At 40.1% G+C, this 18,872-nt stretch overlaps 2 protein-coding genes across 4 annotated transcripts in view; one reads left to right on the top strand and one right to left on the bottom strand.

Moving 5' to 3' along the window:
• The window catches only part of stx8 (syntaxin 8), a 20,032-nt gene extending 5,828 nt beyond the window's left edge, over positions 1–14,204 (bottom strand). For all 3 annotated transcript variants that reach the window (XR_007481443.2, XR_007481442.2, XM_049720848.2), the window contains exons 1-7: positions 14,071–14,204; positions 13,551–13,650; positions 13,369–13,463; positions 12,981–13,091; positions 10,542–10,675; positions 9,692–9,784; positions 1,877–1,978 (exon numbers count right to left, since the gene is read on the bottom strand). Coding sequence is in view for 1 of the 3 variants with exons in the window: in XM_049720848.2 (XP_049576805.1) it covers positions 1,877–1,978; positions 9,692–9,784; positions 10,542–10,675; positions 12,981–13,091; positions 13,369–13,463; positions 13,551–13,650; positions 14,071–14,087 (652 nt within the window). In the remaining 2 variants the exon portion in view is untranslated. The remainder of the gene's footprint in view (positions 1–1,876; positions 1,979–9,691; positions 9,785–10,541; positions 10,676–12,980; positions 13,092–13,368; positions 13,464–13,550; positions 13,651–14,070) is intronic.
• Positions 14,205–15,219: 1,015 nt separating this feature from the next.
• Positions 15,220–18,580, top strand: LOC125969106 (TBC1 domain family member 24). Its single transcript, XM_049720827.2, has 11 exons — positions 15,220–15,526; positions 15,677–15,849; positions 15,916–16,177; positions 16,278–16,391; positions 16,490–16,906; positions 16,977–17,216; positions 17,282–17,437; positions 17,653–17,716; positions 17,789–17,887; positions 17,963–18,227; positions 18,338–18,580. The coding sequence occupies exons 1-11, from the start codon at positions 15,414–15,416 to the stop codon at positions 18,520–18,522; spliced, it is 2,088 nt and encodes a 695-aa protein (XP_049576784.1). The 5' UTR covers positions 15,220–15,413; the 3' UTR covers positions 18,523–18,580.
• Positions 18,581–18,872: the final 292 nt, after the last annotated feature.

Here is an 18,872-nt window from a genome sequence, read left to right on the forward strand (position 1 = left end):
TAAACATTTCACCGATCCAGTGATTCGCTTCCAGTCCAAATAGCACAACCCTAATTTGAATGCAAGGCACCTACGGGATTATTCGGTGAGCACAAGTGCTACTTCACAAAATGTGGATTAGCGCTGTGGCGAAGGGAAGTGCTTAAGTACGACTGATTTTGCCTGGGAGTGAAGTGATGTCAAAGGACTCCCAAGGATTACCACGAATGTCGTTTTTTTTACCCCTATTTATTTAATGAAGAGAATACTTGCACTCTCTAAAAAAAATAAATACAAATACTTTCCTCGGATAAATAATTTTAAAGAAACCTCAGCAGCCGTGAGATAATTATTATAAATATTGCAAGGATTTTGTTTCAAACTACTTTATAGCAACGTCATCTACTTCCAAATATTCTTCTAAATTGATAAGAAAAAGAATAATAAAGATCAGGTTTTTGACATCAATTGCTCTAGAGTACTAAAAATGATTTATCATTTTGGCATTGAGTCACCACTAATTCATAACCCCCAAATCTCAATTTAGTAAGTCAAATTGTACCAGTGAAATAAATTTTTACTTGGTAGTAAAAATTGAATTGGCAGCTTTACTGATTTTAATACGAGCTGGTAAATATATATGCAATGTACGCAACTGTATGAATCGTTCGGTTGTCATTGCATGAAAATATAACAAAAATAAGATAACGTTAGCTATTGACACAATCAAGGTAAGTGACATTTTTGAAATGTTTCCATCCATTAAAAAAAAATGAGGGCCTCCAACAGATATTTTAAGTATGCCATCAACTGTCAAGGCTTGACATCGCCAAGTCTACAAAAAAAAAAAAAAAAAACGCCAGCATTGGATGAGAGGTGGTAACAAAAATAAACAAAGCCTTAAATCGGAGGAATTATAAACACGCTGCCATTGAGAACGAGGGGGAAAGCCCTACAAACAATTTGCGGCATGTCGTCGTTTCAGCTCTTTCTCCGCGCTCTGACACAAAGACGGGTGCCAAACAATCGCGGAGACGAGCGAGGGGATGACAGCGAGGAATTGGGTAGGGGGGGGGGCTGCTGTTGCGGAGAGAAAGCAAGAATGTTTCCACTCGAGCTGAATGCACAGCAATATATACAAACATGTATGCACAAGGACATCCAAGAATATTTGGGAATGTACACAAAATTTCGAATGACGTACTGAAATGTGGCGATGAAGGACACGATGAGCATTGCAGGGGCGAGACCTTCATAGTGTCTGCTCTGCTTCTGTTCCGTCTCTTTGACAACATAAAACGACATTTGCCCAAGCCGTGCTGACCGAGTTCACTGGGCAAACGGAGGTCATCTCAAGCTCACGCATTCCAAAAATGCCCTTGAGCCAGCGCCAATAATTCCCCTGACCAATATTGTTGTAAAAGGCAAGAATTGAAGTGGATTTGAGGTCCACACGACACATTGAACTAATTAAGTCATCAAAAGCAATAGAAATTGAAGACGTAGGGCGACGGTAAAAAGATCAACGGACTTATTAAGAAGGTGACTCATTAGAATGCGTTACGTGCTACTCTCCGCAAAAAGCTGGACTGGACTTTTGGATCTTGTGCACTGCTACATCTGTTTTGGGGTTTACCAAAAATTTCAAACTATAGTGAGTGAGACCAATAAACATTGGGAGGTTACTGATGTGGTTTAGAAAATAAATAATTTTTTTTTTTTTGGGAGGGGGCGAGGAAATGTTGAAATGCCCTCTGCTGACTATTTAAAGGAAACTCCCATATTAGCGCCATTTTTGTACTGTCAAATCTTCAACACTGTAATTATTCTAAAATAGACTTTTCGGATGGTTTATTGAAGCAAAGTTTTACAAAATAAAGTGAATCGGGCAACTCACCGCAGGAGGCCGACTTTTTGTCCACCAGCTGCACCCGTCGTGTCTCATTGCGAATGCGGCCGTCTGTCTTATCCACGAGATGCGTGATGTCATCAATGATATCTAAATGACAAAAAAAAGTTTGATAAAGACATCGAAAATGACGTATGACCGAATTCACAACAGGGAAAAAAAAAAAAAATTCAATTTAATTCTTATTACAGTATAAAACCGTTCCACAATCCAGTACATCGCTTCACTGCAGCGCTGTTGGCAGTCAAGTTAGCAAAAAACATAATTGTCAATTTCCTATTGTAATCTACACTGCCATGTGTGTCAGCTATTGGACCCGGTTTGGATCTGACGGCCCACAAAGGAGGCCCTGTTCCAGCAGAGGTTTGTTTATTTAAAATGCTATTACAGTGGATAAACCTCCGAAGCCACAGCAAGTTTGAGCGCCCTAAACCCAAAGTTTGTAACAGTTGTACTGACAATATAGCCCGCTGAGACACCATATCGACCCTTGACCAGACCAGATAAAACCATGAAATCAATTCAAAACTTATCAGTACTTAAGAAGGAAAAATGGCGTACATACGTGCCGTAATTAAATTCTAAAGCTAGTACCGCCAGTTTTTATGTCTTTCTAACCACATGCGTGAAATGGGTTGCTGTGTTTCACGTTGTCACACACACACTCACAAATCAGAAGTTCCAACATCTGGCCTTGTGAAGCGCTTGGACACATGTGGTGAGATTAGTCTCACTGTTGGACATCAACCCCCTGCCACACTGACAGCCTCCCTGAGCCAACAGTTTTGGGGAGGGGAGGGGGGGGTCTTTTAATGCATCCTTGAATTGATTCCTCTCGGGGAGTAGTTAGCTAAGTGATGACGAATGTTTTGTTTATTCGTGCTATCGTGTTTATTCGGCAAAATGAAGCTTCACATTTGCATCATGAACCAATTTGACTCTTTCCGATAGCACTGTTGGTTTAAATAAAGAAATTTAAGAAATGGCAAGTCAGTGTTCTTTTAACCTAATGTTGAACTGAGGATGCCATCTAGAGGAGTCGAAAAATACAACAACTGCTTCGTGAAGCTTCGTTTTCCCCTCAATAAAATCGTGACACTAAATCTCAGAGCTCCACAATGGGTGACTGAAAGAATATTAGTTTTTTTGGCTCAAATGTTTGTTTTGAGCTACTAAACCAACACTGACACATGTTGCTGTCGAATAATCTTTTTCAAACTAAAACCGGCTGTGTGTGTGTGAAGAATTTCACCTACGTTAACCCCAAGATCTGCCAATGCACGACAGACAACAACCAACAGGCCATTGATGGACGACTTCAGTGAAAGTTGATCCTCGCTTTCACTCACAAGACACTTCAAAGAACAGCCTAAAAAAAATCTTGAAAATGTTCACACACCTAAAGATTGTTGAGTTTATATTTCAAAATGGAGGCCCGGGCGAGGTACAGTAATTATGTGAGATGCAAACAAAATGAGTCCCTGCTACTGCTGGAAAAACAAAGATTGATTTTTTTTTTTTAAATACAATTTTGGGGATAATTAGCATTTCTTTCCCCTCCCTTGTGGCCAGATGCCACCAAAAAATAGAAGCATGAGGGTGGCAGCGGCGGGGGTGGACCACCGTGTCACTGGCACGAGCGCCAACGCCAGCTGCCTTTGCACTTCATCAATAGCAGCACACTTCATTAGCAACGACACCCAGAAGAAGGTGATGTATTAAGAAACATTAAAAAAAAAAAATGTTTAGACTGGTTTATCAGCTTATCTAGCAAGCAGGATTGCTATCAGTTTGAATATGTCGCTAAAATGGGTAGCTAACAGTCATTTTAATATAGCAACGAACAAATTATTTTCAAAAGATTTTGGTCAAAACGTTCAACAATAGTTTTTTGTTGGACTATAACTTTCCCATATGCATTTGGGAGATTTCAATCAAAGATTGTTGTCTGATTGCTGCTGAAAAATTACATTTTAAATTGTGGCAGTTGTATTATAACTGCTATTTAACGCTAGTAGGAATGAAATTAGTTCATTGTAAAATTTAGTAGGTGCACGCACTTATGCAACCACCAGATAAACTATTTTGACAGAGCCTCTATAAAATATTTTTTTTAAGTGTGATGCAAGTTTCCAACATTTAATTTTAATATAAAAAAAAAGCCAATCAAACAACAAACTAGGGGGTTCGATAAAATTTGGACTAACCACAGGAAAGCCAATGAATAAAAATAATTAATACTACAACTAATATTCTGGGTACTAAACACTCACCATTCAGCGCTTGTTGAGTCATGCATATTATTTTGACCTAGCAAATATACAGTTCCAGAAAAAGTAAAAAAAAAAGTAACATTTGAACTGGACTATGCGTTTAATAAAGAAACAAGTAGGGAGCACTTAAAATTCCAGGGTGGCATATGAGGTGCGTGTAATTGCTGAAAATCTCTGAGTTTTCGGGGATAATTGAGTTCAACCCGCAAAGGGCCAGAATAAATGTTTAGCCAACAGCACGGCTGAAAAAACTTCCCATCCAGAGTGGAAACAAAATTCTACGTTTGCTTGTGGGCAGCAAAGGAGAAGGGCGAGGCTAAAAAAAAAATTGCTAATATATGATGTCATAGGACCACCACATTTCTATAGGACCTAGCATAGCCTTGCAATTCATTTCCTCCTTATAAGATGAAGACATTTGATGGTAAATAATCACAAATTTATATTTGCTGGGTGACTCACAAAATTTCCTGTCAGATCCATCAAAATAAAGTGAAATATAATGTCCTACAGAGAACCTTGACGGGTTCTAGTCTGGGCATAACACGTGCAATGGTTATCAGATGGCGAATGAAAGCATCCCCCCCCCCCCCCCACACACACACACGCTTTTGTGTTTTTAAAAGCGTGACACATTGTAACACGTGTGTGGCGTGATGAAAGTCCCGCTATAGTGTCTGCTGGAAAACGTGTCACTTTGAAGGCTTGCTGATTTGGATCGCTTAAGTACCGACTCAGATATAAGGACAATGGCCCGCTGTATGTTATGTCTACAATTGCATGTACTAAATTCGATTACAGTCAAGCGCAATATTTGACTCAGCTTTTACACCTGTGAACTTTTCCAACCGTGACATTTCCACCCCGGATAGTAAGTTATCGTTCGGGGCTTTTTTGGTCCCTGGGGATCCTTGAATTTATTTCACAATTGCGTGACCGACTTTTCAAGACAACATTTGGAAAAAGTCAATGGGGAAGTTCTCATCGCTTGGATATTGCTTTCACAGGGATATTTTTAACCCGATTTCTGTGTGACACGAAAGTCTCAAGAAAGTGGTAATAGAAGTCAGCAAGTATTTAAAAAAAAAAATCCCTGAGTAGAATATTTGAATGACAAATGAATTACTGTTTGAGGCGGAAAGCAATAAATGAAAGTTTTTAATATGTGACAGAAAGATTTGACCAGAGCAGGCTGAACTAAAATGAGTTTTTTATTTTTTGTCGATGATTCTGGTTTTTATATGACAATGAAACATATTTCTAAAGTAAACTATGATTACTAATGAGCAAAGAATGGAGCACATAAACAAGCCTGTTTGCACCTGTCAATTTTTGAGAAGCATTGTAAGTATGCCTTATAATCTGAAAAATACGGTAATTGAGACAAAAAAGTTTCTCCTGAAAAGTTCCGTGCAGTCATAAAACAAGATTTTCTGAAATATGAATAAACTGTTCAGGAAACGAATCAGTAGTTAAATCCAAGCTGTTAATGTTAAAAACAATCGAGACAAGACATAATCTTATGGGTGTGAAAATCATTCATATGTTTTTGATCAGAATGGCACGACATATGTCATCTCAGTATTAGCATTCCAGTAAAACCCATAAAGCCACTTTCAACCCTCCTTATTGTCCACTAAAACAGACAGATTACTCCAACACATGGTGCTTAGAGTAAAACCCATCAAGGAAAGTTTGTCTCCAGTCCTCTTGGCTTTAAGCATAGTGATGGGAAAGAAACTCTCCAACCCTTAAATATATAGGTACATTTGTAAGAATTTTATTTATTATTATTATTTATTATTATTATTACATTAAGATGCTTATAATAATAATAATAGTAAATAATAATATTTTATGTATTATATGTTTTTTATTTATTTATTAAATTTTTATATAACATATTTTTATATATTTAATCATTATTATTATTATTATTTTTATTAATTTTACAGATGTCATGATTTCAATGCCAAATTGATAGTTTGTGAAAAAATCTTTGGAGTGCCAGTCATGGTGGCTGGATGAGATGGATGGAGGCGGGAATAGACGGGAAACAGCCTCAGCCACACAACGGACATCTGGATGTGATTTTGTCGCGCAGATGAGCTGCACAGGATGGAAGACACCTTTCTTTTTCATCATATGCTGCATTTGATATGTCTATATCCAATGTGAGCGGTTATGTGGCAGGGCAAAAAAAAAATCCTGGCTTGTAAAATCTTGTTTGCACCAAGCGGGTCTGGTTTGATTTAGATTGGTATCATCCATTATCCGGCTGACGTGAAGATGTCAAAAATATTTGTATAAAAATTCCAAAAATAAGTGTTACCTTTCATTCAAACTTCGCTACGGTTACAATTTATGGGTATTTTATGATTACTTTAAACCACACTTTTACGAAACGACATTTTTCAAAGGAGGTGTAAGTGTGTGATGTAAAAGTGTTGTTGGAACGGAGCCACTTTCTCACATGAGGAAACATTCAGCTCAGGTTTTTTTTTTTTTAAATGTCTATATTCACATAAGCAAATACGTGACTTGAAAGAATTTTTACAGACAACCTCCGCGATAATGTCTTCGTTCTCAAAATCTCACCCTGACCTGCATCTGAAACTCCAACAGGTTGTGTTTCAAAAGCGTCAAGACCAGCACTTAAATCCACACTAATCAATCACATGTCCTGAGTGTTGTTGTTAGTCACCTAAATGTTGAACAGAGGCTGTGATTTACGGAAGTCAAATTCCTTGTTTGGCACGCTCAAACATGGCGAATAAAAAACTCTTGAATCTTGAATCTTGAATCTTGAGACAAAATAGGATGGGGGGGGGGGGGGGGCTCTACTAAAGAGAAACAGAACGTGATTGATGAAATGTTTTCAGATGTTATCCTTTAGAGTCCAAAATATGTTAATTTCCTTGCTTGGCCCAGGAGCACAAACCGCTCATGTTAGCCGATTGTTAGAACGTTCTGACACTGACGGTCTTCCGACAGAGATGGATGCTGCTATGGATGGACAGATTAAAAAAGAAAAAAAAAGAGAGAGAGGAGGGGACTCATGATTGATTGTAATCCACTTAGAATGCAGAGTCTCGTACTCAAGTCAGTCGCTGAGCAATCTATGTTCGCCAACACTACGAGCCAGATTTCCCTTTTACTTCATTTACGACAAATAAAATAAAAGAAGCCCGCATTACAGTATTACGAAAAAAAGAAAAAGAGCTTCAGATGATTCATTTCAAATTTATGAGTAGGGAGACCACGGATAATTACGATGCGGGTGTCTGACATTATCCGCTGGCATATTCGATGGCTTCAATAATTCATCAAGTCACGCAGTCAGCCAATCGGACGGTCACACAAGACGAGGTTCGCTGCAAGTTTGACATCCCTTCAATGAACGTCACGGCGTGTTTCGTCGGGAAAACACTTTGTGACTGGGACAAACGATAAATCAACGCTCAGCTCTTTCCGTCATCTTTAATGTGCTTCGTCACATATTGGAGCGATATTACACATGGAAGACGGCATGATTCATTCCTGCGAATGGTTTATGCACATGACGTTTGTTTGAAAGTGCTGATGCGAGTCAACTCATGCCGAAAGAATAGTCGATGTCATCATTCGGGAGATTGGTCTCATCTAAATATAACGGATGAACTGAAATAGAACTGTTGAACTCACCGAGTTGAATTTAGCAGTAGCAATGAAAATGTTCGGGTATATATATTTTTTTAAATACGAATATCCAAACATGCTATTGTTATGTAGGAAATCAAACTGCAAGTCGTTATGGACTAAATAACAATAAGTGGAAATTGAAAATAATGATAACTTTCTATATTTTTGGAGCCTTGCCACTAATCTGAGGGTCTTTGAGTTCATCTCCCCAAAAAGGTCATCTTCCGTGTTGACCCGAGTCGGAAATCTTTCTCCAAAAGGAAACGACTGCAACCTTCAATGCACTTGGGTCGTGGGCTAGACTCCAGCAGAAGACTACAAAGAGCTTAATCTATTTATAGAAAAACATTGCATTCACAGTACAGTGGTCACGGAGGAACAAAAGCGGGCCAAAAAAAAAATAAAAAATAGTTGGACGTGGCTAGTATCACGATCGAGTTGGAAGTATTTTCTTTTGTGACGTTTTATTGGCCTCGTTGATTAAATTAAACTGGAGTTTGACAAAGTCTGGCTTGACATTTATTGAAAGTTGAAGCACGGCTACCACAAAAATGTCAAAATCAATTAGAAAGGTTTTGACAATTTCTTATATAGTAGATGAAGTTATTAATAAACATAAGCATTTAGTCACGTAGCTTTTGAAACCCATTTCCGGCCTGTTGTCAATTTTTCCCCATCCCGCAGCATATAGTAAAAAGAATCTTCTGATCTTCTGCCGGCTAATGATAGCATATAGCTATCATTCTTTCTCTGAATAACATTGTGGAAAATAACATGCCATACTTTCTGTTCAAATATCGTGCCATCAAGATCTGATTTCATATCACATTAATGACTCTCAAATGAGCGCTTAAAAATTGTCAGCTTCTTACAGATTGCTCCTTAGATGCTGCTTAGCACAGGGGCTGATCTATTCTACCGACATAAAGGGCTGCCGGCCACCCCAAAATAAAGAATCCCTTAAAACTATATATAAGCTATGACAGCACAGTTATTCAATATATCAATATCAAATTGCTTAATTGTAGCATAAATGCGTATAGAATCAAAAAATTTACGAGTGGCCCTTCCATTCTTCTATTTTTTTTGTATGCGGCCCCCCCAGGAAAAAAAAGTTTGGACATGCCTGATTTGTCTACAGCATATTAAAAGAATAGAATAAAAAGATGAGCAGGGCGTTCAAATGTTTTAGTGTTGGGACTTTTCCTCATGGAAGTGATTAAAATCCTTGCAGGTGGTGCACGTTTTTGTGGTCTTTGAAAAAAAAATAATAACTTTCACGCCATTAAGTTTATATTCAAGGGTAGTGTGGCCTCCATTACACGGAGCCGGCGACAAGCCATTGTTTTAGCGGCCAAAATAATTAGCCTTCGCGCATTCTTGTTTCAGAATTGGAGCAAAGGGGGCTCTCCCACCATTTGAGTTTGTGTAATTGGAAACACTGACATGGCGCTGAAAAAATGAGATGGGGGGGGGGGGGGGGGGAACACGCCAGCTGAAGGAGAGAGCAGGTTAAAACAATCATCTCCCGTTTCTCACTCTCCTCGCTGCCCGTCGATGTGGGACAAAATGCGCCAAACATCTGCCATTTTTTTTCCCCCAGCTGAGAAGAAGCTTTGGTAGTTGCACTGCTTTAGTCATTCCGTTATTCAACCTCGGACGACGTATTAAAAGTTCGTCTCCGAGATGATGAATGCTTTTAATTAGACGTGAGATTTAGACAAAGATGATTCAAAATCAATAAGACAAAAAAACGTTGACTTCAGATCTCGGTTAGATTTTTTGTTATTGAATGGCATCACTTGTGAATGACCGACTGTTGTGTCGAATTTGAAGATTCGAACTTTACCGTTCTGTTCGTCCAGCTCGTTGCCAATCTCCTGCCCCATGACCTTCTGCCGACTAATGACCTCTGCCAGTGCATCGAGACCTGCGTCCTGCACTGGAACCACAAAGAAGAACCAGGTGAACAATAATGAAATTGCCGTCGGACCGGCCCTCGGCGCCACGTGCGAGTCATTTAGCAGCCTCCCTTAAAACGATTACAACCGCAGCGGTTTCGAGGTGGGGTGGAAAACAATCACGCCGGAGAAGAATAGAAAAGACTCGGCCCCCGCTGATCACAAGTTTAACGCGCTGTCTATCACAGTATTTTTTTTTTTTTTTTTTTATGAGCACGGTTTGAGGCGCTAACCATTACCCCGCTCAGCCATAAACCCCTCACGGGACTGAAAAGCTCCAAGAGCTTTGGGTTTCATTGTCGTAAAAATGAATCTGCGATCCCAAATTGAAACGAAGCAGAGACATTGCAATGAAGTGTCGCACGGAGAATTCTCATGTCTGGCCGTTCGAGTCATGTCCAAACCTTTTATTGGTTTAGCGGGAGGGAAGGAAAAAAGGAGAAAACAATCTTCAAGTAGATCTTCTTGATGTGGGGAGTAATGGGCACCTTTCATGCGTCGGCGACACTAAATCCAATCTGTTTGGCGTGTGATATGGTTTCATCTATTAATTTTCCTCTTCATGCCAACTTAACTGCGTGTTTTACCATCTCTTACTGGAAATACCCTTGTGCTGGATTTGTGTTACAGCGACAAGAGTGCTTCCATATGGGTACCACATCCAAATGTGATGCGGGACGCCTGAAAATTGATCAGTGGACGAAAACGAATTAGTTGCCCGTGTTTTTTTTTTTTTACCTTTGATGATTCGTTGCTGCTGTTGTTTAATCTCGCCAAAGGTCAACCCCCTGGTTTCGTCCGATTCGTTAATGAGCCACGGGTTGGTGGAGACTCCGTCGCTTGCTCCTGCGCCTCCGGCCAATAAGGTGGACCTTGAGCATAAAATTATAATCATCATACAATAATTCTTGTTTTTATGTTGTTGCTTGAATTTCTACATTTGTGAAGAGCAAATGAGAGCATTCGATATACATATGACTTACATGGCTCCTTAACAGAAAGCCATGTAGTATCGGTGCGTAGTATCGGAGAATTTTATTAGTATTGAGTCCGTGCAAACGGACTTTGAGTGTCGAGGCCTGTCTATATATCTGCACAAACAAACTCAATAAAAGGAGAAAGATGGCAGAAAACATGACAGCATCTTTTTACTCATTTGGATGGGAAACAATAACCGCAAGTGCTGTGCGCTGGTGGTTTTAAAGCTATTCTTCCGCTGATTGGTTAAAGCTGTCGCTGGAACTCTTGTGGCGACAGGTCACCCCGTGTGAGATTGAGTCCAACCAAGTCTGCTGGAATCGAGCCGCATGCGAGCAAATCCACGAGCCAGGAAATACCATGAGAAAACGGATGGTTTTACAATTTTTACTTTCAAAATTTGGTCACGGGCCACACATGACGTTTATCACGTTTCGTAACGCGATAATTATTTCAAGCTGCTTCTGATGTGGTCGCCAACCCAGAGCCGGTCTAAGCTCTCTGACATGTTTGATTACTATGAGACCGAGTGCAGGCCCCGCCACTCCGTCCCTCGCAAGTGCTAGGTGTGTGAAGATCCAATTAGCCGGTCAGCGGGATGCTCAAAAGCCAGTCAGGCAGATCTCTTGGAGGAAGAGACTGCCGCCACCAAAGCCGGAGCACCCACCACTTGACTGAGCGACTCGGACAGCAGAGACTTAACTAATTATAATTATTTCCAGTGCAAGCAAACATAAAGGAAAGGTGAGTGAATAATTGAGGAAAGGCCACGAGGTGAAGCCAGCCTTCAAATGTCGGCGCCACATCCTTCTTTTGCTCAGTCTGAAATGGAGATGGCCGATTGTATTGTCTCAGGGAGAGATTAAAAACACCTCAGCGACCTCCCCCATCGCCTAATACCTCAAAATCTTTGGAGAAAAGGTGTCTTAGATTAGCCAAGCGTGGCCATTCCCATCACCCCCCCCCGTCTAACGTTCTGACCTCAGAGACCACACAACGGGAACCACAAATTCAAATGACCTCACCACACATCACGTTAAAATTTCAATCTCACTGAGCAAACTGAAAAGCACATAACCACATGATTAGAGGGAATTTATTAGTGATTTGATTTGTCTTTCTCAAGGTCTTTTAAGTAATTGGGTGTGTGGTCTGTCAGAAGATAAAAGTCGCCGGCAAGCACGACTAAGCAGCTCCATGCCAAAATTAAAGCTTGAGAGAAGTTCAACTTTAGGTTTATTACTCGCGGTATGTTTTGGCCTGACTTTTATAACTTTTGAATCAGATTCATTCACTTGCATTTATTTCTATAAAACCATTGTAAATAAGTGGACCAGCATTCCAGAATGTATTACGCCTCTCCTGTATGAAAAGTTACTTTAACTAAAGAAAACCAATATTGAGTGATTAGCATTAACTGTAAACAACAAATTATAAATACACATAAACACTGGTCAGGAGGAAGTGAATCAAATAACGCCTCAACTGAATGATTCACATTTGCATATTCCCCATCAAAAACCTGAAAATCCATTCATAAAAATAAATTAATGGGAGACAGGGAGACTATTTTTTTCCAAAGGATAGCACAGCAAGGGGTGATGGGACACGGGTCAAACCCGAGTTCACATTGTGCACAGACTTGCAGAACGTTAGTGACCAGTGACAAGATCATCAAAGCCCAGCTCAGAGCCTTTGACCCTTCTGGTCAAGGACATGGGCAAGAGAATGAGGAGTCATTATTTTTAATTGGACGCCCAACACCAATGTTCATCATTGGTGTCTTCCGACGCGTTGGGCGCCAGAAGCTTCATGGACTGACATTTATTTTGACTCATAATTGACAGTGACCAAGAGAAACATTGTGTGTAACGTCACACTACACTTGGAATACACAAGGCCTGTTTTGGGATTCATTTCTATTGTTGAAGCACAATTTAAAAGCAGCGTCTGATTTTTATTCGTTCAGGGCTCAGCTTAGGTAGATTATACATCTTATTTCATACTTCACAAATGCAATATTCACCAGACTTAAAATTTTAAATTAGTGAGTTTGTACAGAACATATAATATTAATGATTTGTTTTACTTGACTCCCACTTTAATTCCGAAAGGTTACTGCCAGCCAGGAGTAGCAAAAAAAGTCATTGTTTGGCTTATTTGAAAGATTGATCAATTGCTTAAAATTATTTTACATACCTGGATGGAGCTGGTTCTGTAATATCGCCTTTAAAAGTGGCATTGAGCTGCTTCTCCCTAGTCAGCAGGTCGTCAATGAGATTCTGCCGCCTGTCCGCTTCTGATTGCATTCTGATGGCATCACATTAAGGTCATAAATTTAAATTTTCTAAATCATACAATGCAAAATAGTAATCTGTCAGGTCAAAATAATTATTCGAAGGTTATCAAATGAAACTATCTTTGTTAAAACCTTTTATTAAATTACTATATCTGATTTTTTAGGTGTGCAACAAGCCAGCCTTTTTTAAGCTATCTGCTGCCCTCTACTGCCCAAATAATGTCACTACATATTCGCAGGCTAGCCTGCCTCCTTGTTTCATTCACTACAATTTAAAGAAAAAGATACATTCGCCGCGACGAAGAAGCCCTCAGCACACCATCTTTAAGCTGGGAAATATTTTGTTTGAGCTTTTGAAGTGATGCCCGTAGTGCCATGTTGACCTAAAAAGAAAAGAAAAGCAGAGACGACAGTGGAAAATTTAAAAACAACAGCACCATATTGATTTAACGATGGAAACATTTTCTCACCTTGGCTGGGTTGCCCCCTGTTCTTTGCTCTCTGTTACGTTCCTGTATTTTTTCAGCAATTTCTTGTGCCAGCCGACAAGTGGCATCGTAATTTTGTAACCTGGATAGAAAGGTGACAGAAAAGGAACGTCTGAGTTTGACAACTGAAGACCTCCATTTTGTTTTAATGTAGAAACGAATTGACTTGGTCAATATATGTATTGACCAACGTCTTGTAACGCCACTTGACGGTCATGTGACACATTGATTTCGCGCGTTACTTTCAATCGCATTCCTATAACGTTTAAACAGTCAACCGTGTCATTTATAGATGTAACCGAGTGGTTTTGTGTTATACCATAAGGTTTCAGACATAAAGACAAAAAATATATATACATGTAGTTGAGTTAACACGAAGTTAAAATAGGTAAGCTCCACTATAACGTGAAAGCAAAATCTTGACGACATTAGAATTGAGGTTTAAACATAGGAATACTGGAAATAACACAACCCAGTCATTATTATTAAAGTCATTATTTACCAGGTATCCTGAGACATTGTTTGAGAAAGGGAAAATAGGTTTAAAGATGAGAATCCAGACTGCTGCGACAAACTGCTGCTTTAAAACGCTTCCTGTTTGAGTGTGACGTCACTACAGTGCTCAAGAAGGGGCAATCTTTATGTCAGCGCTTTGCTTTTTTTTAATATTAGAATATTGCTTTATTGAACAGCTAATACAGTTGATACTTACACCAAAAACAGCCAGTTTTCATTTTCAAAAAATATAATAAAATCTATAAGGCTGCCACGCAAGGTTGTTTGACCTCAAATAAACTTTTATCAAATTTGTATCTGCTTTATTTGCAGTCTGCACGCAACCCTCGGTCAGCAGAATATAGCATAAATTGTCATGGAAAGGTCATATATTTTTGCGTATTATGCATTTAAATGACAATTTAAATGGGGAAAGAGTTTCGAGATTTATTATTGGACTTTTTAATTAATTTCTAATGCAAATAAAAAAATGTATATTATTTATTCTTTTCACCAATTTAAATGATTTGTATATGAACATTTTATAACCATCTAGCGCTTAAGTATTCACCTGCATTGTTTAATAATTAGTTGTTTTGACCATTCGTGTTGTAACCCACATGTTAGCTAAGCACTAGAATGTGTCATGACCAAACAGTGCTTGTGTTTGGATCAAAACATACGTGTTGTGTTGAATAATAACTTTTTGGGGATTTCTTGGAATATTCCAAGCTGGTATTTTGATCCTGGACAAATTCAGGGAAGGAGCAGTACCTGCCAGTCATTCTAACTGACCTTATTTTGGATATTTCTAAATAGGTTAAAGACGGGCAAATCGAATCTATTCAAAACAGTTTTAATATGGCTGCAAAAGTACTGCGTGTAAATTGCCCCAAATCAAAAATGCTTGGCTGATGGACATTATAATATAATACAATATTTTTTCTAAATTATTATAATTAATTATTATTTTAAATTCATGTAAGTAATATTATTAATCCTTTTTATTAACTATTTATTCTTCTGGATATAATTTGCAATTCAGTGATAATAATTTTGACTGTGGGTTTTGGTTTTATTGCTGACCACCTTCGTCTGAGAAGGAGACACATGATGTTGCTCTATTCAAAGAAAGCGAGCGTAACCCTTCCCGCTCAAAGCGATCAGTCACCACAAACAAGCCTCGCCTCAACGCAAGCAAGCACCCTCACCACCAAGCTAATATAAGTTCCTGCATCCCCAAACGTGAAGCACGTCCCACTCATCTGATTCAATTCCTTGGAAGACTTCTTGGATCTCGAGAACTGCATCATTCTGCAGTTTTGGAAGGATCAATTCGACCTGAGGACAATGACGGGAGGCAGAAGCAGACAGAGGTCTCACTCCTATTACAACCCTGAGGACAGCAAGACCTATGGAGTACAGACACAGACCAAGGACACCTATCAGAGACCTCGTTCAAGGTAGGAGTTCTCTTCTGGAGTCGATGGAATGCTTGTGACATGACGCTGAAAAGATTCTTTGACAACTGTTGGTGAATCGATTCGTAATAAAACCGGAGAGTGTAGTCCAGAACCACGATAAATAAGCTAATGCGTGATGGTGCTTTCCAGGTCTTTTTACAGCTATGAAACATCAGAACATGAACCCGACAATGATTTGGGTCATCTAACCGTGTCCATTCCGCTTAAGCAAAAGTCCAACGCTCCACCTCAGACTCCTATGAACAAAAATGAAAAGTCCAAGTCCAAACTGAACAAGCATTCACTTCCAATAGATCTTAACGGTAAGTGCTTCTTGGATGTTTCAGAGTTCTTACCCTTTCTTTCCTCAAATAAAATGTTGTGTTCAGGCAACAGAGGTAATCCGAATTGTGTGTCCATGATGACCATATCTGAGTCGGACAACTGGGAGATCAGCTCCAGCTCTGGTATGAAATACGGTCAATTTGTGGACTGGGAGAAGATCGATCCGGAAGCTTTCGAGCGATACCAGCAGATATTGGCGAGCGACCACCAGCAACTGAAAACCATGGGAAGAGAAGGTTTCTGGGCTATGCCTCATACGTTGAGGGCAAAAGCTTACTCCCACATCATCCACGGCATCCATTCCAGGTCAGCGCTCCTAAAGTCAAAACGGATTCGGCCGCCATCAAGAACAAAACAAACGGCTTCAATAAAAGTTTCATACTGGATATTGTCACCTGTATTGTAGGTGTGTCAATCCAGAAAGAGATATGTACTATGAACTAAGCAGGAAGCTCTTTGGAGAACAAAACGTTAGCAGCCACCCAATTCCAGAATACATGGAAGCAGGAGAAATACCAAGGTACAATGATTAGATTTTTGGAAACAACCGTTTCGATAAATGGAAACAATTCAAGAAGCATTTTTATGTAAACAAGATCTTCTCTGATCTTCTTCCAGGTACTGTCTCAATAAGGCGGGACTGAACTCAGTCAAGAAGATCCTTCTATGTCTGGGAAAGTACTTCCCAGCAATGAACTTTTGTCCCATCCTCCCAGCTTTGGTGTCCCTCATTTTGCACTTCAGCCAGGATGAAGCCGAATGTTTCTGCAGCGTTTCCAGGCTGATTAGCTACAACGACCCCAATAAACGTTACATTGACCAGACCTTTCTCACATACCGAGCCTCGTGCATGACCTTCGGGGACATCGCCAACAGGTGCTGCCGAGGTATCCGCAAGTTGATAGCCAGCTCACACCAGAACCTTTTTGAGTTTTACTCCGACTGGATCATGTGGATCTTTGCTGATCTTCCATTCACGTATGCCATTAGAGTGTTGGATGTCTACCTTCTGGAGGGCTACAAAGTTCTTTACAGGTTTGCGTTGGTTTTCGCTGCATTCAGAACAAAAAAAAATAACAGCATAACGTAAAAATTTCGTTTGTAGGGTGGCGTTGGCTTTGCTGAGCCTCTACAAAGTGTCCGTGTCGTCCAGAGTAGCAGATGTGGAGGATTTCCGTACAGACATGAAAAGTTTCGTGCAGAACGTGGCTCGCCACTGCACGGCTGAGAATCTTTTGCAAAGAGCCTTCCTGGTTCCGATTGCCACGAGGAAAGAACTCAACCTCCTCTTCAAAGCCAACAAGGTTTCCCTCATGCTAAAAGGAGTCAGCATCCACCAGAAGAGGTGAGGTAACATCAACAGATGTTCCTTGATGTCGTAGTTTTACTGTCGGTATTTGAATCATGCAGGCAGTCGGTGGATACCGTGGACTTCGACAACCTTAGGTCCAGTGTTGTGACAGGAACGGAGATGAGAGTTGTCTGGGCGTGGATACCGGAGCGAGTTGCTCTTTTCAGTCCCATTAAACTTTTTGGTACAACTGAACATGGAGAAAGTCTCGCTTCGTAAGTCAGCATTATTTATGGTCAACTTCTGGATGGATGGATGGATGGATGGATGGATGGATGGATGGATGGATGGATGGATGGATGGATGGATGGATGGATGGATGGATGGATGGATGGATGGATGGATGGATGGATGGATGGATGGATGGATGGATGGATGGATGGATGGATGCCTAGCTAGCTCTTATGCTTTTGTTCATATATTATTTCAGATTCTATTATTATGTTGAAGGCCACGAACCTGTGGTGTTGCTCATCAAAACAGTGGATGAAGAGGTAACATAAGCTAGCAACTATACTAACTATGGTGACTTGGCATATTTGATAAAATTGATTTCTATTTTAAAGGTCTTCGGTGCTTTCATTTCATCAGACATGACAGAGAGGCACAAGTACGACACGGATGAAGTCATGTTTTTCGGAACGTGCGAATGTTTTGTTTTCACGGTGAGCCACCCCGACCTGGCATCACAATCGTATTGGCATATCCACCAATGTGAAGATATAGTTTTGCTCTTTCAGCTTCGTCCCAAGATGGAGCGCTACCAGCGAGCCATGGTCAACATCATGACCAGGAAAGTCTCACCTCAGCAGGCTCACTTCAGCTTTCAGACCGACTCCAAAGCAACTCTGACGTGCCCGGCTGGGACCCCCCAGGACCCCAGCTACTTGACCATCCCTTTCACCACTCCCTCCCTGGAAACATTTACTACCAAGGAGGCTAAGAGAACCAAGGAACAAGAGGCTTCCAAGTTTATAGCGGGCAGTGATGAACAGCTCATTATTGGTAGCTCATCTTGATGTTTTTTATAATGTTATTTTTGTCTTATGCGCAAAATAAGCATTCTCTATTGGGTTGAGGTCAAGCTGTTAACATTATTCCTACATTTTTTCCAGGTGGGAATGGAGGCCATGCACTCTTCTTTCAAGAAAACCTGGAGGAGGGCTACACAGAGTCTTGCGACACATTTAAGAGTCCGCCACTCTGCAAAAGACATTTCAAGATCCAGTCCATGGAAGTGTGGGGAATGCAGAATTCAATTTGCTTTTCTCAGTGTTTTTCCTCCCAGCAGAAAATATAGTTTTATAGAGTCTAACCTTTTATATTCACTATGATGTTTGGTTTACTTTGTTTTTTTTTTTAATATATTATGGTTAAAATGATTTTACTGTATCTTTGCAATATTGCAGCACATGTCCTCAGGGTACTTGGAAACCCACACACAACAGACGAAGGTGGGGCGGTCAGCCGGTCAGCGACTGTATGTGGACAAACAATCGAACGTGCAGTTTGGAATGTGGCTGCGTGTGTGTGTGTGTGTGTGTATGCACGTAAATGGCCTTTAACCTCATTGTTGGACATAATTAAAGTTGTTTATACCACACATAATATCTACTGGTTGTAATTATTCCACTGCAGCAACTCTCTCAG

Source organism: Syngnathus scovelli, chromosome 5 (genome assembly GCF_024217435.2).
Source record: "Syngnathus scovelli strain Florida chromosome 5, RoL_Ssco_1.2, whole genome shotgun sequence".
NCBI classification, from domain to species: Eukaryota; Metazoa; Chordata; class Actinopteri; order Syngnathiformes; family Syngnathidae; genus Syngnathus; species Syngnathus scovelli.

Bases quoted from the DNA above. Each gene is read 5' to 3' on its own strand.
- LOC125969106 (XM_049720827.2), top strand. From the start codon at position 15,414: ATGACGGGAGGCAGAAGCAGACAGAGGTCTCACTCCTATTACAACCCT. The intron at 16,907-16,976 runs GTTTGCGTTGGT...TTTCGTTTGTAG, and splicing joins GGCTACAAAGTTCTTTACAG to GGTGGCGTTGGCTTTGCTGA. The intron at 17,888-17,962 runs GTGAGCCACCCC...TTGCTCTTTCAG, and splicing joins GCGAATGTTTTGTTTTCACG to CTTCGTCCCAAGATGGAGCG.